This window comes from Drosophila santomea, chromosome X, assembly GCF_016746245.2.
Source record: "Drosophila santomea strain STO CAGO 1482 chromosome X, Prin_Dsan_1.1, whole genome shotgun sequence".
Classification (NCBI taxonomy): domain Eukaryota; kingdom Metazoa; phylum Arthropoda; class Insecta; order Diptera; family Drosophilidae; genus Drosophila; species Drosophila santomea.
In genome coordinates this window covers 4,341,553-4,364,898 of record NC_053021.2, presented here as the reverse complement: position 1 = coordinate 4,364,898, position 23,346 = coordinate 4,341,553, and the positions used below count along the sequence as shown (strand labels likewise).

At 40.6% G+C, this 23,346-nt stretch overlaps 2 protein-coding genes across 4 annotated transcripts in view; one reads left to right on the top strand and one right to left on the bottom strand.

The window, feature by feature from the left end:
- Positions 1 to 23,346, top strand: part of LOC120455305 (1-phosphatidylinositol 4,5-bisphosphate phosphodiesterase) — a 41,792-nt gene that overhangs the window by 3,023 nt on the left and 15,423 nt on the right. For all 3 annotated transcript variants that reach the window (XM_039641355.1, XM_039641354.1, XM_039641352.1), the window contains exon 2: positions 8,448 to 8,492. The gene's annotated coding sequence lies outside the window, so the exon portion shown is untranslated. The remainder of the gene's footprint in view (positions 1 to 8,447; positions 8,493 to 23,346) is intronic.
- Positions 1,298 to 5,015, bottom strand: LOC120455310. The gene is made up of 4 exons (XM_039641360.1): positions 4,684 to 5,015; positions 2,413 to 2,786; positions 1,855 to 2,345; positions 1,298 to 1,792 (listed from the first exon to the last, which is right to left on the bottom strand). Exons 1-4 carry the CDS (start codon positions 4,832 to 4,834, stop codon positions 1,528 to 1,530), a joined length of 1,281 nt encoding a protein of 426 aa, XP_039497294.1. The 5' UTR covers positions 4,835 to 5,015; the 3' UTR covers positions 1,298 to 1,527.

Sequence of the window (23,346 nt, the reverse complement as noted above, 5' to 3'; positions counted from 1 at the left end):
GGTGACATCCGTTTGATTTTAAATTATATGGTGAACTAAAGCTAAAATTCTCCTTAGTCATAACATTCATTTCGGGTTATGTTAAATTCATGTGCAAGTTTACTGAGTCATCGTTTGCTTTTGAAGTAGTTATTATTATTACTATACTTCACCAGAGAGACCATTATTAAATCCGAAGCATTATAGGGGATTTGAAAGGGCGGACAAACACATGCCTCATTTTGTAATATATAGTAAATATACTCGTATTCCCAGTTCCGGAAATATTGTTATCTCTCATATGGAAATTGCTTGGTAACAATTTATGGTCTTGTATGCAGTAAATAATCTTAAATTATCATAAATTATCAAAAATGGCCGAGGATTACTAGTGCGAAGATAAAACGTTTGAGTTTTTGCCATCCATTTGTGTGTAGAAGACATCGCTTTGTTTTGTGTCCATATATAGAACTCGAGTGCAGGTGTTTGTTTGTTTGGTATTCGTAGTTTTTTATCCGTCGATAAGTAGGCGAAATAAAAGTGGGTTAAATTACATTCCTAATAACAGATTAGTTTGTTAATAAAAGTGCTTGTCCGACGTCGTGCCTCCGTGCTCCATTTGGCATATCCATTTGGATGACACAATATAATATACAATGACCACCATACCCATTCGCACTTTCATACCCATTGCCACAATTATGGTTCGCATTGTATTATGCATTTATCGTATTAAGGCCTTTGTGCCTTCGTCGACTCAGTTCACCTCGCTTGAGTTGAGCCAGCGATTCAGTAATTCGGATGACATTGGGCCCTCCAATGAATGCCAATATTCGAAGTGAGCACACGGATTATGCGTAATTTTTGTTAAGCTCCTCCGCACTTTGTGTTACTATTCAGTTGAATGTATTTGAGGCAAAAAACCATGTTCCATCATTAGTAACTGCTTAATCAGTGTTTATAAGTTTGGTACAATTTTATTTCAGTGTTAAGTTACTAATTATTTAAACAAATGTATTTCCAAGTACGAACTATGGAGTTGCAGTCTACGGCTCAAAGTATAAAACACATTATTATGAGTGTACAAACAGTCATAACATTCTGTCAGGCTATTCACTACCACCAAACTGTAAATCGTGTTTGAACACCATTTCGAAATTAGAATGAATTGTGTGTTTTTGCGGTTCACCGCAACGAAACTATAATGGATATGGACAGTCCCATTCGGATGTTGCAATCAAGTGAGTTGGGAAAAATGGGATTTGGGCATGCACGTTATAAGTTTTATTCGCATATGTTTATAATATAGGAAAGAGAATGAAGTTTAAGACTAGTACAAAATTTTATTCTACATTTTTTTTTCGTTTTGGTAATACCGTGGCAAAATGAAACAAAAAAGTTATCTAATATTCGCAATAAATTTGTGGCAGTGTGTTGTGAAATATTCACAAGATCCCCCTACCTACTGGGATTGCTAATAAACTCCTCCGTTATCCTTGCAAGACCTGTTTGCGTCGCCAGAGGTCCTTCTCACATCCGTCAGACAAATCAATACATGGCATAAAGCAGGAATATGGCGGCCATGCCCATTCTGAGTAAATTGTTAGTCATCGGGGGTGTGGAATACGCGGGCGCCAGACAGTCGAGTGTGCCGGCCACCACGTGGTAAACGCAACCATGAGAAGTCCCCCAATTGCAGGCAGTCAGGTAGAAGATTAGACAGCGAGGAACGCTCATGTTCTTCTTTAAAATCGAGACCTCCCTCTGCAGGTCGACTTCCAGTCCCGTTTGGCTCAGCATCTCCTGGTACTTTCTGTTGAAAAACGTTATTTAACAAACGATTTTATGCCAAATCTAATCCCAGTGACAACTTACATCTCCAGTTGGACCAGCTCTTGTTCGTAGTGCTTTAGTGTCTCATAGGCGGCGTCCAGTTGCTGCTGTTTCTCGCCAAGCGCCACCGACATTTGGTCGTTCTGCTGCAGAAACTGATCCTTAATCGTTAGCAGTTGATCCTCCAGCTCGGCGTTTTCATACTCCAATTCGAGTGCGCGCCGCTGTTGGTTGGCCAATTCGGCGGCTCCCTTGCGATAATTGGTCAGCTCGCGAAACATATCGGTGCGGAAGCTGTCGAGCATTTCAGCGAAATATTCGCACTCCAGCGACTTGGAGGCTAGCTCGTTGCTCAGCGACGCTTCCCGGATCCTCAGCTGCTGCAGTTCGTTGTCCAGCTCGGCGCAGCTTTGCATGGTCACGCGGACGCGACTGATGGCCCTCATCAGCTGATTGTTCAGCTGCTCCCCACGTCGCTGCTCCGAGCAGATCATTTGGTTGCGCGTGAACAGCTCTGTTTGGGTGCGAGCGGCCTGTGAAGGAACGCCAACTTACAGGTGATATACATATCGACATCTGTGTCTGGTGGCTGCTACTTACATGAACTTGGTACTTGCGAACTAGCGTGTGCAGATCGCAGACTTCGGCCCTTCGCCGACGCCATAGCTTTGCCAGCATTAGATTGAAGAACCTGATGGCCAGCAAGCGGGTTCTCGCGTCCATTTCCTGCGCCGGAAGATCCTCTTCGATTAGCTGCACAGCCCGCTCTGGCTTTTCTTCGATTTCTGGTACACAATTTTCTGGATTCAGGATCGGATTACGCGTGTGGGTTTTCTTCACCTGGCCCCATGATCCCGTGACAATTGGCAGTGGTCTTTCATCCAAATTATGTATAATCGGATTGGATCTGTTAGGATTGAATTTGCCCGACGATGGCGGCGGTGCCAGTCGATTAAACATAAGCTGCAACTCGCCTGTGGTGCAAGAAAATACCACAAATGATTATATGATTCATGTCAAATTATGTGCAGAAGTCGTTTTTCTGTGTCTGCGACTGAAAATAATCACATATGCCACCATAAAATCGGCCAAATCTCTCGAAATATAGATTGTCATAAATTTTTGCAAATTTTGATGAAAATGCAAAAATTTGTCAAATTTTGTTTATTCGAAAACCGAAAAAGTAGGGATAGACACAGTTAGCTATGTTTATTAGCAGCACAAAACAGTCTTTATTTTAGCTTTGCGGCCAGTTTTGGCCAAGTTATGGCGAAAACGCCGATTGAAAATATCAGATTTTTTACATTTTTTTTTAGATTTTTTGATAAAAAAAAATCCGTTTTTTTCGATAGCAGTAAAAATAGTTGTCCAATAGTAGAATGTCATACCTCGCTGAGTTCGTAATTAAATTTCCAATCGAACTGTGTTTTCAAAAAAAAATGATATTTTTTCACATTTTTTGCAATTTTTGATGATGTGACGACCCTTTACAAAAAAAGCGAAAATTTGGCCAAAAATTATTTTAACAGAGTCGGTCAAAAAGTGATTTGGTTGGTTAGTATTGGTAATTAGCAGTACAAAACTGTAATTCTTTTCGCTTTCTGACCATTTTCAGCCAAGCTATACCGAAAATACCAATCGTAAATATTGAAATTTTGGCGAAAATCGATTTTCTGTTTTTTTGCGTAAAAATTATCAAATTTTGATCGCAGCATTCGAAATAGTGTTCCAAATATGGACTGTCATACCTTGTTGAGTTCGTAATTAAATTTCCAATCGAACTGTGTTTTCAAAAAAAATTCTTTTTTTTTTTTTCACATTTTTTCCAATTTTTGACACCCTCTTACAAAAAATTCGAAAATTTGAACAAAAATTATTTTAACAGAGTCGTTCAAAAAGTGATTTGGTTGGTTAGTATTGGTATTTAGGAGTACAAAAATGTAATTCTTTTACCTTTCTGACCATTTTCAGCCAAGCTATACCGAAAATACCAATCGTAAATATTGAAATTTTGGCGAAAATCGATTTTCTGTTTTTTTGCGTAAAAATTATCAAATTTTGATCGCAGCATTCGAAATAGTGTTCCAAATATGGACTGTCATACCTTGTTGAGTTCGTAATTAAATTTCCAATCGAACTGTGTTTTCAAAAAAAATTCTTTTTTTTTTTTTCACATTTTTTCCAATTTTTGACACCCTCTTACAAAAAATTCGAAAATTTGAACAAAAATTATTTTAACAGAGTCGTTCAAAAAGTGATTTGGTTGGTTAGTATTGGTATTTAGGAGTACAAAAATGTAATTCTTTTACCTTTCTGACCATTTTTAGCTAAGTTATACCAATCGTAAATATTGAATTTTTGCTAAAAATTTTTTTTTCTGTTTTTTTGCGAATATTAATATCAGTATTTTCATCACAGCATTCGAAATATTAGTCCAAATATGGAATGTTATACCTTGTTGAGTTCGTAATTAAATTTCCAACCGAACTGTGTTTTCAAAAAAAATATCTATTTTTTTTCAATTTTTTTGCAATTTTGATGATCAAACCCCTTATCAAAAATGTGAAAATTAGCCGAATAATAAAATTTTTTCAAATCTGTTAAAAAGTGATAAGGGTCGTTAGCATTGGTAAATAGCTTTAGTTTGTTGTACAGCTTTATGATCGTTTTTAGCCAAGTTATGATTAAAAAACTGGTAGTAATATAGAGTTTTTCGTAAAGTCGTTTTCCTGATTTTCCGTTTGTCAGAATATTAAAAATAATGGACCAAATATGGATTGTAATAACTCGTTGACCTCAACACTTTTAGATGTGCAAATTTTGATGGCTGGGTCTCTTTTAACCAAGTTGTTTGTGAAATTCCAAGCTCACCCATTCCGTCCTGCAACTGGCGATCTACGTCGTTCCAAGGAGTAATTTGCTGATTGGGTGCACCCATGACGACGGGATACAACTCCTCCACCTTCTGCAGTTCCTTATAGCCGAGTGGCTGGTGTTTCGACGACCGCTTCGGTAACGACATGCTGGCCTATGCTAAGTCTAGGTTTAAAAAATATCTCCGCGATAATGCTGTGTTCAATGTAGTTTCACTTCGATAGTCAAAATGTGCCGAAAAAGTTACGTGTTAATGAAAATTTGTTCTGAAACTGTTTTAACCTTAAATTCAATGTGGAAGTGTGCATGTTATTGTCACTGATTGACACTCCATTCACAGCAGTCTGCCATTGGTTTCCCTTAACTTATTCTATCAGAAAGTGATTGTGGAAAGTGATTTTCGAAGTCCTAGTCTTCTTCAGAACTGGACCGCATTCCTCGTGTGGATGCAACTGCTTGACAGGCTCCGTATGCGAACTTAACCTAGCTTAGCTTGCCTGCGAGGAATGCGGTTGAGTTCATTTAATGGCTTGCCTTCAACTCATTTCCTATTTACCCAGCTATTGGACACAACTACGCCAACATGTAGTCGAAATATCAAAGGAGAAAATTACATTATTGACTCACTGACGTCGCTGCCGTTCTCGCTCGCTTTTTCTCAGTTTCTCTTTCTGTTTTGGGGTTTTGCTGTTTTTTTTTGGTGTTTTGGTTTAGGTTTTCCTTTTTTATGACCAGCGCACACCGCACGCCATTTTGACAGTTTGAGCGCTTTGCAAATAAACCGTTAGGAGGCATGGCGTTGACAGCATGGCATCGCAACGCCCGACGCTCCACTGCGATAAAAATCGAAACGATAAACAATAATTGGTTACGTTGTCATGTATAGTAAAGGACTTAACTGGATACAACGAGAGTTGATTAGCTAGAATTACGTTTGCTTATCACCCACTCATCCCATCACATGCCCATCCAGTTTTTCTCCGTGTACTGATAAATTTTTGCTGGCCGGAACTAATAATAATATCAGCGATGCAGAGGGGAGGCGGCCATGCTTTAGGGATTGGAGTTGCCTTTAGTGGGTAACATGTTTTTTTTCTGACTGGGCAATTACCTGGCACACAAACGGCGGCGAATACATGACAGAGGAGATTAGATACGACCCGGGGACTCTCAGATACAGATACGTTTGACGAACTGAGTTCTCTGCAGTTTGCAGTCTGCAGTCTGCAACTGTTGTCATTTCCAAGAATAAAATATCATGACAAAGCACTGGAAACATAACTTCCGCTTGATTAAAATATACTCAATTTATACCCTATATTATTTATTGAACTTTCGTGTAAGTAGGCTAGATATCCACTCAAGCAGGCTGACAGCCCATTAATCTGTTTATCTTGCCCTGCCAAGGAGGTTAAAATCGTGTTAGGCTCGTATCTATATCTAGGCATCGATAAATGCCCAAGTGCATATCGTAATTACTACTTCTCATCGTATTTGTTCGAGAGGTACAAGTACTACTTGGAGCGAAAGTATCTCAAGGTATTCTGGCAGCCAGAAGTATCTCATGGCTTTCGCTTTGGATTTAATCAAAGATTGCTGCCGCAACACGGAGGCTAGCGAATAAATTCAAGAAACCCAGGCCCCAAGGCACCGCCTCGGAAAAGCGTGGGCTGTGGGAAATGTGGAAGTTTCTGGGAAATCAACGAAAATCGAATCAGGACCAAAAACACACCGACACACACAACACACCGACACACACAAGCACACGGCCGAGCGAAAAGTGAACAATTTTATTAAAGCAGCGTGTTGCGTGAAAAGTCAAAAGGTTTTCCCCGAACCGCTGCTTCCGCTTGATTGACCAACTGACAGAATGGCACAATGACTGAATGACCGATTGACAAATGGACGGGCATCTACCTCAGTGATTATTAACTTGACTACCTATGTATATTTTGTATACCTCCCAGTTGGGAAATTAAGGCCATGTTTTTCGATCGTTAAATGTTTGAGAACGAAGCCTGTGAGATTTAAACATGTTAGACGCTTATGGAAATACAAAACACGGGGTATTTCAGTACGATTAGCATCTTCCGTGCCCAAAAATTTGGCATAGTTTTAATTAAAATATCATTAGGCCAGCAGAATGACTGCTTTTCGAGCCTTGGCAACGCACTAAGCGAGAAACCAAAAGAGGGGCGAATGGAGCAATGAAAGTGGAAGTGGAAGTGAAAGAGGAAGTAGGTTGACTGCAAACAACATCAAACTAATTATGAACAAGCCGAGCAGCAGCAGCGACTGAAGCAGCAGCATAAAGTCGAGTATCTTTTGCATATGAAAGCAGCTGGGAAATTGGAACGCTGTGAAAAACCACCACCCTTTCCACCAGCTCATGCCGCTGCCCTGGCCACCATTGATTAAAAGTTTTCAGAAAAGTCAACATAGGAGCTCTGGTTTTTGACCAGACCAAAATGCAATTTGCAGTGAAAAGAGTCACAAAAGTTTCGCTGAATTATTCAGCGCATCAAGATGAATTTTTCAGATGTGGAATCATGTTTTGAATGTCCAGGGAAACGGCGGAAATCTACACCGCGAAAAAAACATCGCATGGTTATCAGTTTTGGAAGACACGCAGAAATAAAATTAAAAGCGAAAAATATGCGTTATACTCTTTTTGGAAATATTGTTTGCCAACGGAATTGACTGTGGTAAATGTTTGTTTTGCATTTTCTTTTTGTGTATTTAAGCTAAATCGTGCGTGGGCGTGGCACTCTCTGTCTGCCGCCCGTATTTTGTGTATGCCGTAAAGTTTGAGAGCTTATCCCAGGCCGTAACCCCCCCGGAATTTCCCCAATCCCCCCCTCCGTCTATTACGGCCTGCCCTTTTTGCAATTTTGCTGCTCATTTGCCAGCTTTTTTATTTGCTTAGCCGTCGTCGGCGGCGTCGTCGTCATCGCAGTTTGTTGCTGCCTTCGTTAACTTTACCTTCGCTTCGCCTCACCTGGGCTGCTGTATTTTATTTTATTTGCATTTGTTTGTAAATGATTAACAAAGAGGTTAATGTGCACAGCGAGCGAGATAAACAGCAAGCAGGGAACGCCAGCTGAGTTTCAGCCGCTTCTTCTTTCATTTTCATTTTTTTTCCCCCTTTTGGGATGTTGCAAGGCAAGGGCACGGCACTGGCTGGGTTTGGTGGCTGGCCGGGGGGGGTGGGAAGGGGCGGGAAGGATGAGGTTCCGGCAGCTGGAGCAGAAGACATACAGCGTACACCAAAAGCAAATACGCGGCACTTGGATTAGTACACTGCAAATGGCAACTGTCTAAAATGTAACAATATTTCGAAACCTTTCCAAAAACATAATTTGTAGTGTGTTTTTGCAGTGCATTGAAAACTTGTGCGGAGAAATGGAAATTTAGTTAATTAGACACCGCTCCGCATGTGTGTATGTGAGATTTTTCCGTTCTTTCCGTCTTAGTGTGTGAGTGTGGGTGTGGGTGGGTGGAATCATTGGGGAACATGGATGACCTTCACTAACACACACACAAGCAAGTGTAATGCTCGTGTGGATGCACGGCTCGGCTCTACTCTTCCTTTTTCTCTTATCTTCTCTTTTCCTTTTCTTTATTTTGTTTGATTTGGAAAATTAAGGCCAAAACTGCAGCAGCTGAGGGACTTGAAATACGTGGGAGAGTATATGTATGTCCACTTCCTGCAAACCATTTTAAACCGATTTTAATACATATTATTTATTTTCTCTTTGCAGTTCATTGCATTGCCGTGCTCCCATCAAACCAAACTAAATGTTGCGGTAAGTTTATTATCACTATTTATTTAGCCTTTTTGGTGTAAAATGTAAAAATATGATATTACCTAATTTATACAACCATGATTACTATTTACCGAACTTTCGCCTCAGAAGAAAAACAGTAAACGGGCCATCGCAATCGCGGTTGTAAAGTTTAGACGATAGCCCACTACTAGTAGTTTGGGTAGTTTCTTGGTCTTTAGCCGGGTTTTCCTTCGCCGAAAAACCCCGACAACTTTTGAGCATGGTGAAAAGTTTGTTTTGGTTTTTATTATTTTATTATTATTGGAGTTGGTTCGTTGGCTCCGTTGGTTTATGTATGTATATTTCATACGCCATGTATGCCGCACACGCATTGCTACACACAATCACAATCACAGACACCCACACGCACAGGCACACGCACACAGATACAGATAGAGATACACACGCATACGAAAGTTTTGTCATGGATTCGAGTCGGCACGCCTCAATGTATGCAACACACTTGTGGCTCATGTTGTATTAATATAATCACTTTGGGAATTTTCCCCGACTTACCAAGTGAGCACTGAGGAAAAATCGGTGTCAATTGTTTGCGATTGTTCATTTTGACTTTCCCCATTAAGACCGCAATAGATCGCTTAGGCGATTGCATGCAACTGAAAAATTCGTGATCGATTGCGGTGAATGTGGTAAACAAACTTTCCCACTGATTTTCGAAATAAATATAAGCAAACAGTAGGGGTAATGTTTACCTTTTCAGAAAGCAGATGCTTTACCCTTGATGTACATTAATTTTGTGCCAAAGTATATTTTTCTCAGTGTAAAGCAGAAGCAACAACACGAGCATGTTGAATGGATATTAAACTATGACTACTGCGGTTTCCTGTACTTTTTTTTTGTTTTTTTTGTTTTAAGGGTGTTCTGGTCCTTTACTTTATCCCCCAGTTTGGCCAAAACTTGCCCATTATGTTCCAGTTGATGTTTTGTTGGCTGCCGTGTCCGCATCCCTGATTATGACAGTTAAATGTCGTGCTGCTTGTTTGGCGAGTCTGTTTTAGTTTCATTTTCAGCTTCGGTTTACGTGGCGTATGAGTAATCTGCACTTGAAACTCCCTTAACCTCAAAACTGCGGACAACGCTACGTTTCAAGGAAAGGAAAGGAAGGGAATGGAAAGGGGTTTAATTAGATTTAAATGTTAGTCCATGATTTCATTAATTTTACAGTAAGACTGAGGTACTCTTAAAAGATATCAATACTTTTCAATTTAACAAATTTCACAAGATAAAGCTAAGTAACGAAATTCGACTTTTATTTTTGGGCCAAACATTCTTTGATTCATTTATATTTACTACTAAACCTCGTAATGTTATATATTTCCTGCAGCTATAATACTCAAGACAATGATTTATAGAAACTATTATTTAGTAACGATAGTGTGCCATCTCTATTAAGATGGAATAACTTTGGCAGCGTATACGGAGAATGTTATTACCAGAAAAGTTTTCTAATCTCACTTTTGGCTTTTCCGCTCTACAGCAGAAGTGCCCCACCCTGGAAAAATACCCCCGCCCCCACCTTATAAAACCTTAGTTTTTGGGGTCTTTGTTTTAGCCTCGTTTTCCTTTTGTCATAATTTGGGCATGTTAATTTGCTGGGCTTATGGCTTTTGAGTGGCGTGCCGTGCGTATCGTTGTCGACCCTCAACCGCTGTCCTTTTCCCCTCCCCTTCACGCACCCAATTTTCCTCAGTGCTTATCATGGCCAGAAATAACACACAGACATTCGCACACACACGCACACTCAGACAGATGGATGGGTGGCCATCAAAAAGTGTAGCATACAGTTTTGCGTCGCTTATGTAATGCAATGCTCTAGCATCTGACGTTGTCTGCCTTGACTTTCATGCGTACGCGCACAAGTGTGCGAGAAGAGGGACAGAGATAGAGATAGAGACGGAGACGGCGACGAGAGACAGCAGGAGAAAGTGGTAGCAGGGCGTTGAGAAAGTGAGACAGTGTGTGGAATGGACCTGGCTACGTGCACATATATTAGACGCTCGCCTAATGTTGGCGTCATTAGCCGCGTCACCCAACCAAAAAAAAAAAAAAACACTTTTCCCTTGACCTACCAGCTCTTCCCCGAACTTTTACATTCTCCCCAAACTTTTTACCATTTTCATTCCTTTGGCAAGGCTTTCCCACTGACTGAACTCTCGCCATGTGCACTCATATTTTGTGCATATCATATTTGTGCACTCATATATTGCTTTTCTTTTGCACAAGAACAAACTTCTTTTCCAGTTCGCATACCATTTATTAGAGTTGCATCTCAAATTATAATGCACATTTCATCACTGCATTTCTAACAATTTAAGTTACATCTTTGCAAGTATTTTATATACATATAAAAGAGGAGACAAGTTTTTGATGCAATAAGGGAATTTACGTTATTGGCTAAATCTTGGATTTCTTCTTCTGTCGAAGCTAACGTATTACTTGGCTGGACTTGTGTGGCATTTGGCACCTCAATCGCTGCCCAAAACCACCCGAAACCCGCCCTTCGTAATGCTGATGACATCGGTGGCACAGACTGCACTCAAAGCAGCGAAACTCGGGGCAATCTTGCGCAGGCGGCGCATCTCATCAGGAATGTGGAATATAAAATCATGATCCCAGGGCTGGCGGGGGTCTGAAGAGGGCAGGGGGAGAATAATGGCGTCACTAACACACACACACTTACTTGGGAGGAAAGCCACACACAAGCAGAAACACACACATACACACACCGTTACCACCATTTTGTTGACTAATGATTTACAAAATATCCTGCTGAGCTGCCGTCACATGCATGGTACACAAGTCAGTCCGTGAGGAGAAGGACACCACTTGGCTTCTCCTTACACTCCCAAAAAAAAAGCAACGAAGAAGTGCCGTCAGCTTCTCGGAAATCAAATTATTGGACTTTTTCATCTGCTCTGTTTTTTGAGGGGATTTCCGATGAATTCAAACGTGTTGCCATGGACAAACAGTCGTTAAATTGCCAAATGATTTATTATATTATATTTATACTTATATTTTCTTGTTGTACGTTAGGTACTTCGTTCGTCGCAGTGTGTAACACATTGTAGCCTTTTTTTTTTTTTATCCCTCGATTTAATGGCAATTACCAACAAGGCATCGACGGCATCCGAATTCAACATTCAACTTCTAATCGGAATGGATCAATGTCAACGGCCCCATCAAGGAGGTGGGACATATTCACTTCTGTCTCGGTATTCAATTAGAGCGTCAAGTGCAATCAAAATCGTACGGCAACCCGGGGTTTTTGGGGGTTTCTTGGGAGGTTTCCTGGGGCGTCCTGGGGATCGGGGGTCATCATCCGGAGACGGAGACAGAGACGGAGATGACGATGCCAACGACGTGTCTATGGCCGGCACATGAATGTGTAACCATGTCTAACACATTATTTACACAATACGCCCAAGTTAATTGGTGGCGGTGCCTAAGAGGGGCTCCATGCCCATCTTCATCTCCACTAAGCCTCTTGCACATCACACATATTTGTGTTCTGTTTATAAATGGATACACGCAGGACGGGAACTGAACTGACTGACAGGCAGGCGAATGAAACGATAGACAGTGGGCCTTTTAGAGCACCTCCCGTTCCGTCAAAGTGTGCGCAATTAATTATTTGTCATTGGTTTCCCCACAGTTCCGTTCAATCCCTTTACATGTCACCATTGAATGGCGATTTGAGAAGCAAATTATGGTATCGGTTAACAGCTTTGAGCTTATAGAGTGGGATGGCTGGCTTCCTCGACTTTGTATACATTTCGCATACATAGGTGTAGGTGTCTGAAAGTACGCAACCATATATGTTAATATTAAATATTTACAAGTGATTGTTCAGCAGCTCAATTAGTTCCAGCCAAGTATTGAGAAAAGGGTCATTGTATCGATATTGAACCGAAGTAAGTTCTCCGTCCTTTGACCATTTCGAATTGATGATTGTTTTGTGGGAACTTTTTCGCTCCTCTCAGCTTCTGTTTTTTTTTTTATATACACACTTTTTTTTTTTTGGCAATCAACGAAGCTAACACAATTGTGCTGGCTATTAAGGGGAGAGGCTGGGAGGCTTAGTATTCATTTTCAACTCAATATTGACCGAGACAAAATATTTGGATGTTTTCTGCTTTTTTTTGTTTGGCAGCGACCGACCTCCCTTTCTTCGCCGGACTCTGCTTCATGTTCGCCAATTTCTCCGGGTTTCCCGACTTTTTCCACGGAAAGTTTGTTGTCCTGCTGGAAGCGAAAAACAGATGACGGAAAAAATCGCCTGGAATTCCTCTCGAGCTCTTCCCTGAATTTATGCTACAGTTATGGTTCTGTTTTGGTTTTTCCATGTTGATGGTGCTGAAAATGATTTCCGGGTCGCTCATTAACTCCAAATTTGATTATATTTACTTCACGTTTCCCTCTTTGGTCTTTCCTTCGCCTGCTCTGCCAGCTGGGAAAACTTGTGAAAAAGAAAATAAATAAACGAAACTGTGAAAATGTCCACTCTAACTGGGGTTTGCTATCCAACCTACAGACTACAAACACGTAACAAAAATCTGTGCATAGTTTAAAAACGTATACAAATGATGGGGGTTTAATCTCCTGACTTGATGTACATATATATAAATATTACATTTTTCTTTAGTTCTTAGCATGCTCCGTGATTCGCAATTAAGTTCACTGAATTTCATCCTTAATAACATCACCATCACCGCTGCGCGTGTAATTCGATGAGCTTAACCTTTTGATGGTCGCCTTGGAAATTCTAAAAGGCAGCGAAAAGGTAAAAATAAATTAACCATAACAATGGCAGGCTGAGGAGCACTAGCACCAACATCACTTTATCAAAATAATAAACAAAATGCGTAGAATGCCTTTCGATCGGAGCAAATGAACTTAAACGAGATTTGTGTGTGCTATGGAACCAAAAACATCTACATCTCTCTCGTTTTATATACACTACTACATTGTATATAAACTGGGAAATTGGATTTAAATTTCTATTAGCTCAATAGCTGTCGGTTTCAGCATATGGCTTTAGAATTTTGATTACATTATGGGATTTTTCCGGTTGCGATTCATTGTCAAACATTCTCTGATGACCATAAGCTTTTTCCATTTCCAAAACCTCAAAATTCAAACAGAACTTATCAGAGCACTTACTTTGTTTAGAACTATATAAAATATGTTTTGGGAATCTAAAATGGTGTACGCAGGTGTCATTTGAATATGACAGCCTTGAACTTGTGGAATCAGAGATAATTGGAAATTCCGGGAATAATAAAGTTCGGAGGCCAATTATATGTTACCCTGAAAACCGTTTGAGCCACAGATTTGATTAGCAAAAGAACAATAGAATGTTAACATGAAGTATAAGGAACCCAAATTATTGAATAAACAGACTTCAAATAGTATATTTCAGTGTGACAATAATAATTGAGTCTGCAACCTTGAACTTGCCACACATGATTTGCACTTGCAGTAATTGGATAATGAACAATACCGTACCTTTAAATAATTTAAATTTCATTATCAATTCGATAAGTAAGAGATTAGTTCCGCCTTAGATAATAGTGTTTATATGAAAAATACACAAAATCAACGATAAAGAAGTGTCTGAAATCAGAAGAGCAATTGCAGGTGCCCTCTGACCTCTTAGCCCCTTTTGCACCCATTCCCACCCACCTTTTTTTTTGCCGTCTGCGGGTAATTAACGCACATTAATGTTTCAGCATTAACAACCTTCGATGCCTTTGTTTGCCTTTGACAGCCCCAATACAACACAACACCGAAAAACCGAAAAGCGAAAACCACCCATCGCCCCAAAATGCTGTTAGATAAATATTTGCCATAAAAATAATTGTTGGTGGTGTTGGCTTTCGCTTCGCTTTGGGCTCTGCGAAAATGTTCATGAACCTCAAATGCGCATTCTTTCGGCTTTTATTGTTTATAAACAAATAAATAAAGCTAATAAATAAATCAAATTAATTTCGATTCCACTAAAGTGTAAAATTACTCAACTGCCTCTCAAAATTAAAGAGAAAGCCGATTTCCAGATGCGATTCGCACAATGCGGATGCCTTAAGCTTTTGATTTGGTTTTTTTTTTTTTTTTTTCTGTACGTTTAATCAGAGATTGTTTTAGAGATGCTCTTGTTTTTCCCTTGTGCAATGGATGATGGCCTCGCAATCAATGTAAATAAATCAAAACACACAGAGCCACATGTACGTTTATAGTCGAGCATTCAGGAAAAAACAAAATCAAGCGAATTGTATGCGAAAATAAATTATTATGTAATTACGATGCGCACATACACGCAGCTAGATATCGACTAACTAAACAAAATGTCCGCACGTGAAACGGGAAATGTGTTTACGATACATACCATATAATACCATATACATGTACATATGCATATACATATACATATGGAACCCCATCCCCAATAGACTCCCATATCGTTTAAATGATGCGTAGGCAACCGCCCGCCCGGAATGCCATTCAAATGACAGACTATAAATAGGCATTCAAACAAACAAGTTGGCCAAAGTGACTGCAATCGAATTCCAAGAACAATGCGACCGACAAACGGGAGCGAATTTCTGGGAAAATAAAAAATGTCAAAGATGCACAGTTTAAAGCGTGTATTATCCTTTGAAAACTGCCCGGAAAACTTTCAGTTGAAACCATACAAATTGCTGGTGAAATAAATGCTTTTCATTTAATTCCTAAGAACATGGTGATGGGATGGGGAAGGACTACTCTCTTCGCTCTCCTCGTCGTCCATCCAGCTCTTGGCCTCCTCGGACATGGAGCAAATAATCCTCAACTTCCCCTTTACCTTCTCGATGCATTTTTGGTGCTCAAGAATACGATCACGCGTTTCCAGGGCCTTCTCTTGCAATTCGGCATATTTATGTTGGTCCTCCAACAGGCGATTTTCGACTATTTTGAGCACACATTTAAGGACTCTCGAGCCCACGTTGCCGACTTCCTGCTCCTGTTCGTCCTCTTCGCGTGTCAATCCCTTTGCTCTTAACTCTGCATTCCACTTCAATAGCAACTGTCGAGTTGTAACCACGACGTCGGAAAGCTCTTCGGCCGAGTTACTGCTATCAGCTTCCATTCTTTCTAAAAAACCTTTTTCGTAATAAAATTTTGGAATTTCGATCAAAATCGTGTGAAGCCTAGTTGAATTCTGACTGGAAGTCGAATGTTGATGATGATTTATAATGGAGTCGCTTGCTTTATTTCAAGTTTTTTAAATTGGGTGTTGGGTAGAAACAGTCGTGTTATAGATAATCAACCTGATAATATCATCCCCATGAACTGGACTTACCTCCATATAGCGAAATGCTTTAGCAAAACCATTTGAACAGCTTAACCATATGCATACAAGATGACCCTGTGTTATTCGATTAGCACCTGCATAATGAGCTCTCATTGCGCAGCTTTTCAAGCATACGCTGCCACGAATCGCTCAATTGTCACAGGCTGTCCGATCCCTGGACTATGTGTAATTACCAGGACTAGGAGTTGTATTCCGCTTCGCTTCGATTTGGTTTTCCCTCGTCGAAGGTCGATGAGCACGAGGAGCACATGGAGCAGTCAGGAGCAGGCAATGATTATTTGATTAGGCGACAGCGGCTAAGCTGATTACGTATACGTAATGCACCACGACCACCTGAACGCAACTGGGATGCACTCAATAACACACGGCTAATCAAAGTGGGTGCTTACGATGGGGGCGGCATGGCCGATGCACTGGGAGAAAAATATCAATAAAAGAGGTTCAAAGTTCATACATATGTATGTATGATTGTCCTTAAAGATGGAATGTCATAAGATTGCATGCCATTTCTCAGTGTAGGTCTGTGGACAGACTCTCGATTGCAAAGTGGTTCTGGTGTCGGATGTCGCAATGGCGTCACTGTTTGTCCATTCAGGTGAAGGTTGCCTGTCTGCCGATTGCAAGGGCTGTACACTAGTCACCCATCCCTTTCATTTCCACCATTTCCACTCAGTTAATTAGTGCAATTGGAGTAGCTGGTCGTAAATACGCTGCACTTCATGGATTGGCCCAAATTTATGGCATTGACACGTTTCAATTTTGCCCACAGCAGCTGCGTTGTTTCCATGGATTTTCAGAACATTTAGATAAGCTTATTGCTAACAGCGAATTAGTTACTTGGATTAAAGGCAAGAGGTTTTTATTTTTCTTCACTCTCGCTGGCAAAGAATTAATTTAGCAATGCACCCATGACTGTGACCCTAATAGAGACCGACTTTTGTAGGAGTTAATCATATAGTATTTTGCACACAACACAAAGGAATTTGTTCCCAATGCTGACGGAAAACCCTCTCACTACCTCAATGGGCGGCTGGTTATAAGGGGCGTTCATATACGTAATGTACTGCAAAGGTATTAAATAAGAGTCCCTTTTGCATGGGAATCGGAAAATGAATAAGCAACGAGTACTAACGACGTTGACAATAAAGCTTACACATTGAATAAACAGGAAAATATATGCGAGTATGTACATATATATATTTGCATTCTGACAAATGAAAAATAAGTGGAAGAGATGGTTGGAAAAGGGAAAATTCCCAAGAGCGTTCTCTCACAATTCATTTGATGATATTACCTCGCATATTATCCGCTCCACTTAAAATGAGAGACAGGGATGGCAAGGGTTAAGAAGGTGGGGCCATGTCAATGCAATTGCCTCTTCCCATCTTATTCGGTCTTTTTTCTATATGTGTAATTAATGCGCTTAAAAAGTATTAAAATGACATTATGCTCGGAGCTTACAACCAAAGCTTGCAGTCGGGAGAAAAGGGTGAAAATTGTGGAGGAAAAAATACGAAAACAATATTTATATGCGACGGGGAAAGGGAGAAAAAGGCGCTGGCGAAAGGGACAGATAGATGGCAGCGTAGGGAGACAGCAAAACACAAAGGGCAGCAAACATAAAGAACAAACTGTAACGAAAACAAAGAGGGAAAATGCGAAATGCGAAACGGGAAATATGAAAACAAACTTGTTTTTCCAATGCAGTCATCACAGGCAGCTAGAGAAAAGTTTTTGGAAAAACCAAAGGCGGCGTGCACAGCATTACAACTTTGCGATGGGATGGAAACTTTTATGATGAAAAACTTCTCGACTGCTGTTGGCATTTCCATCAGCCGTGGGTATTTCGCTGGATGGAAGATTCAGTGAGGAAAACTCATCCAGGAGCCCCAAAATCAGACGAACTCTTCCTGCCCAAAACAGAGATACACGAGACACGAGTGAGACTAAATGATAAACCAGCGCGAAATTTTTTGGACTCTGTCGCTGACAATTGCCCCGCCATTTGGCGCTCCAATTTGTAACTTGATCGCGCTTTTGTGCCATCCTGATATTCTTCGATACTAGTATTTCAACTTTATTTACTTGTTTTACTTTGTTTTACAAACGTACCAAAGACGTACATCCATTTATTTCTTTTCAATTACTATATAAAATACGGATCCCTGCCCATGTATCGCAATTATTTTGTTCATGTATAACTGAAAATGTAATGGCTCTATTTTCTTTTCTTTGCTTGGAATAATTTTGCTGTCTTGGCTCCATTATTCCTGTCCTGTCCAACGAATTAACCCAACTCCTGTTGTTGGTTGGGGGCGCTTATCTATCCGGTTATCTAGGGCACATCGCATGTCCTGCGGTTCCGCCGACCTTGCCGCCTGCTATTTATACGGCAAAGTGAAAGTAAATCAATTCAATTAAAAGCTCATCAAATATAATTGTGCACGGCAATCGATAAAATGTCTATTAGACCTGCTCACTTAGTCGCAGGCAGCTCAATTCCCACGTCCAATTGGCATTGCCGTTCCTTCTGACCACTTTGTGTCCCGTAAACATAAGCGGCCATTTTACGAGCTCAGCGAAATTATCGACAAATTAGTATAAATGCCCCGTGCTCCATTGCCGCCATCGCCGCCATTGCTCCATTGAAGCAATACATCCATCGAAACAGGTTCGCTGTCAATGCCAAAAGAAACCTGCACAAACGCGGGCCAATCTCGGCCGTCGGATTTGCATTTTTGGGCCACTTTCCCATGTCGAGAAACCACCACGAGGCCAAAGGTTCTCGCAAACCTTTGTCAAATCACAACACGCAAATTGTGTGCTGCCCTTTGCATATTTTCATGCCCTCATACGGAGCGTGAAAGCCACTGAAAAGTGTATGTACTAATTCAATTATCAGTATCATCGTGATCTGTATTAGCGATTTAAGGCCATTACATTTGGGTAACTTTTTCACAATTATCAATTGCAAACCTATAGACTATATAGAGGCCGATGAAAGATTGCTTTACAAGGTAGATTCCATTTCCATTTTTCTTTCTTCTTCTTTTTTTTTTTTTTTTTTTTTTTTTGGGGGCGCTGCTGTTATTGTTCCCGCACTGTCACAGATTTAATATGCTCAATTTCAGGAAAGAACCAAAAGGAAAGGGCATTCGGTTTCTCGAGCTACGTCCGCCCCATGATAATGTATTGTTTTGATTCGGGGAATTCGAAGTGTTTCACGGCCTGTGGGGCTAAAAATAAAACCACCGCCAGAAAAGAGAGGAGCTACGTGCCCCAAAAGTCCGCCAACAGCTGTAAGCCATATGACAAAGCCTCCTTTTCCCATCCATTTTTTTGTCGTTTCTTTTTTTTTTGGTTTGTTGTTGCTGTTGAATTCGGTAAGGTTTTCGGGCCGAACTGCTGTCAATGTTGTTTTTTTCCTGGCGAGCCACACCACACCACCGCCCCACCCACTTTGCTTTGTTTTATTTCGGTTTCGTTTAACTTCTTCTGACAGTTGCTGACAGTTTGTTTGAAGGATGCCCGTGCTGTCGCTCCGCCCATCATTCGGTTTTGATTTGCCTCTGCAACGCCCCTTGCCCTTTGATGCCCCTGCCACGCCTACCTCAACGCCTGCAGCCTTTGGATTTCTGGGGTCGTCTTCCCTTCTTGACGGATGGTGCGTGCCTAAGCGAGTTTCTTGTCCCAGGACTTTGCATATTCCCACATCACGTATACGCCAGGGTCACCTGGTTGTGTACGCATGTGTATGTCTTCGCACGAATGTGTGTATAAACGAGACTGTGTGTGTGTTTGTATGTGCGTAAGGCGTTAATGATATGGATGACGGACAAGTGGCTTAGTGTCAATGGCGACTTTTATTTGCTTACAATCAATTAAATTATTAACTGTTTCAAATCCTTTCAAAGTAAAGTGAACCGTCTTTTTATATTTTCGGATTATAATAACTAATAGGGGTGCTCAGTTCAGAGAAATTGAAATCAATCTAAGCTCATGTGCAGAAAAGCAAACATATCAATTGCAAATTAGTCGCAACACAAAGTAAGTCCTCTTCATCCTTTACTTGGAATGCAATGACGCAGGATACGTGAAGTACTGCTCAAAGAAACGTGATGGTTTTTCTTGCTTCAATTAATTGAGAAAAGCTTATCTGGCATTATGGAAACAGGCAAAAGTTTGCAATTTCCACAAAGCGGAATGATGGTGATGAAAATAACTCATGCAAACATACGAAGCTGGCATCTGGCAATTTGTTAAGTTATTTGCCATATTTCCTGTCGTTTTAAATGCGAAATGCTTTTTTCGGTCCAATCCTTTCCTCTCACTTTCAGACACTCTAGCATCTCTGTCTACAACAGTGCGGCCTTCTCTGTCTCCTTTTCAATTTGTGCACAGAATAATAGAGGACTTGTTTATCAGACGTAATTACTTTTGGTCCTCGAAAGTCAAGAGAGAAAAAACCCATTTGGTTTTCGGTTTTGGATTACCTTTGCCGCTTGATTGATGTAATTGAGCGGGGCGCTTGATTGATTGACCAACTGACTGCATGAGGCGAGTGTGCAGTGCCATCAATTTTGATGGATGCCCGGCGCCATCGGCAAGGTCAAGTTGTGTGACCCCTGACCCCATACCACAACACACACCACCCCACCCCACAGAACCCATTTCATTCGTGCAATCAGTGTTCACAGTTCACTGTTCGAATCGGTTGCCTTACATCTCCCTTTTGGCTAGCACCAAAAAAAAAAGCAGGCACTCAAATATTTTACTACCTGCGATTCGCTGCGTACTTCCCCTTGCTAGTCTCATCAAATATTTAAATGCCAATTTCACAAATATTCTATGGCCGGCAAATTCAATTTCCTAAGTGTAATGGCCAAAAGCAGCAACAATGGAAACGAAAAGAAAAAAAACAGTAGCGGTAACCTATTAACTCAGTAGGAAAAAGCTGGATATAAAAAACAGCAAAATTAAATTGAAAACACAATGTAAATAGAAATGTACCGGGGTACCTATCAAAAGTATGTAAACTTTTCACTAGTAAAAGCAAAACTGCAACAGCAATATCAAAAGATTTTCGATAGAGTAAAAATCTAAATGAATATTGTGCGGCAACCTTGCCGTTTACAAAGCAATTTTATTAACTGCAATTCGCATTTCGAACAATGTTTACAGATACCCAGATATTGCAATGAAAATGCAAAAATAAAAATAGATGCCACTCGACTATAAAAGCTGTATCAACAATTGTTACAACCATAACCACGTGAGCAACAAACAACAAAAAGCAATGACAACGGCTGGTAAACCTCAATACAAGAAAAAAATAAGCATTGAAAAATGTCTAAAGCTTTATAGGGCATTAAGAAGACATATAAATAAACATAATTATAAAAACAAAAGCTATTTATATATAAATTATTGCCAAATATGACACACAGATAAAAAATATACTATTTCGTAAACAATGAAAGTGCCATTACTATTGTAATGTTTTCATTTCTAGCATCAACAAAAACGCATAGCTGTAACTACCATATTATTCATGTTGCTTAACAGGTTAATCTATATAAATGCGTAATATTGTTTTCAACGCAATAAATATTCTTTTATTATTATTTTATATATCACCAGAAAAAAAACCCAAAAGCCAAGTTAGACAAGCATGTGGCAACTTTTTGAACGCGGTTCCTAAATTTCTTCCTTGTCCAAAAGCCATCAAAAGCAGAAATGCCCCTAAACTGAAGATAGTTATGGCACCCACAGCCGTACACCTGTTACGTACGTGCACTGCACGTACGTGTGAGTGTGTGTATGTGTGTGCTAAAGCTATATACATGCTATATCTATGTGTGTGTCTGTGTATTCCCCATAGATAATAGTAAGTACATGCAACAGAAGCCGCGAAAGGATGCCTGCCAAGTTTTATGGCCGCAAAGTATGCAATAATAAATTGAGCAATTGTCGCTGGGCAAGGAAGGGGAAGGGGAGTGGTGGCGGGGGCCTGGTCGGCAAGTGGGCGGGGTGGCGGTGTGGCGTGTCCTTTGGGGCTGAGGGTGGCACTTGGCGCGCACGTAATGAGCATATTTGTAGCACACTTCTCGGCATACGTGTGTGTGTGTGTGTGTCCTTTGAGGGAAAGTTTATGCAAGTTATTTTTACTCTGTAACCCGGAAAGTCGGCAGCTTCACTTCACCCTTCGCCCAGGAACCTTCGAGATGCGAGCCGAATTTCCGCTCGATTCCGGGGGACGCAGGTGCTGAGGCGTGGCACTTGCCGAGCGGAAAGGCAAAAAAAAATTACAAAAAAAAAAAAAAAAAAAAGGAAAGGAAAGGAAAGGAAAGCAAAACCCCCAGCAAAAGGACTGTTGTCATACACTTCTTCGCACAAAAACTCCTGGGAGGTAGAAGTGAAGTGGGTGGCTCTGCACCTACATATATAAAAGGACGATTTGATTTCGTTTCGTGTTGTTCCTTCCCGCCGTCTGCTTCTTTTCGTGCTCAAGTTCCTCCTTTTGGTATCTGCATTTAATGGTCGCCGGTGAAAGATGAATTCAAGTGCTTCGATTTCGCGAAAAGTGTTGTGTTCGAGGGCTTTGAGCAAGTGAAGAGTTCGGTTTCCAGGACGGCCTTTTAACCTGGCACTCGGCTCTTTAATGGGTCATGCCATAAATTCGCATTTTATGGCAGCCACTCCATTGAAATCGGAGTAAAGCCATTAAAGCTTAAAACTAGTCATTTCCAAGTAACACATTACTATTACATATTTATAAGTATTTATGCAGCTGTATTACGTTTCTGGCCTCAGTTATTAGCTTCGGCCTGCATTTTAACTAGAGTCCTTGCACCTCGACCACCTTTCTCCTCCATTTGAACTGATCCGCCGTCCTTGGCGCTTCCCTTTATCCAATTCGCTAGTCGAAAGTTCAAAAGCGCAAAGAGCTTAAATTCATTAAACATTCGTGGAGCGGGCGTGAAAGTATTTTTTTGTGTGCGTTTTTTTTTAGAGTCCTGGCTGAGCGCCTGTTTGTGTTTGAGTTTGTGTGTCTGGCTAACAAGCTCTCCAAGTCTAACAATGAGCGAAATTTCGCAGCTCATTGAATTTGAAGTCATGTGTAACACGACAGCGGCGTCGAAAAGAAAGCGGAATAAATCACGGGGCTGCCAGTAATCAGTCAGCTTTATATACATATTGTATGTAACGGGTGTTTTTTTTAGAGGTATAGAACTTTAAGTTGGCATTACTGTTCAAGATGGCGACCGATTTAACAGCTGTCAAGTGATTTATTCTCAGTTTGGTTTGGCAATTCGTCATGCGTGCTTACAAAATCCAACTCGTGCAAGAATTGAAACCAAACGATCATCAAGCAAGGCGTAGATTCGTCGAATGGGCCCAAAACGAGATTGCTGTTGTTCCCGATTTTTCATAAGCCTCCAAGATCTTGTGATTTAACACCGC

Excerpts from the sequence above, each read along its gene's own strand:
- LOC120455310 (XM_039641360.1), bottom strand. The coding sequence starts at position 4,834 with ATGTCGTTACCGAAGCGGTCGTCGAAACACCAGCCACTCGGCTATAAG. Across the intron at positions 2,346-2,412 it reads TTCGCAAGTACCAAGTTCAT|GCCGCTCGCACCCAAACAGA; the intron begins GTAAGTAGCAGC and ends GTTCCTTCACAG. Across the intron at positions 1,793-1,854 it reads GAGCTGGTCCAACTGGAGAT|AAAGTACCAGGAGATGCTGA; the intron begins GTAAGTTGTCAC and ends GTTTTTCAACAG.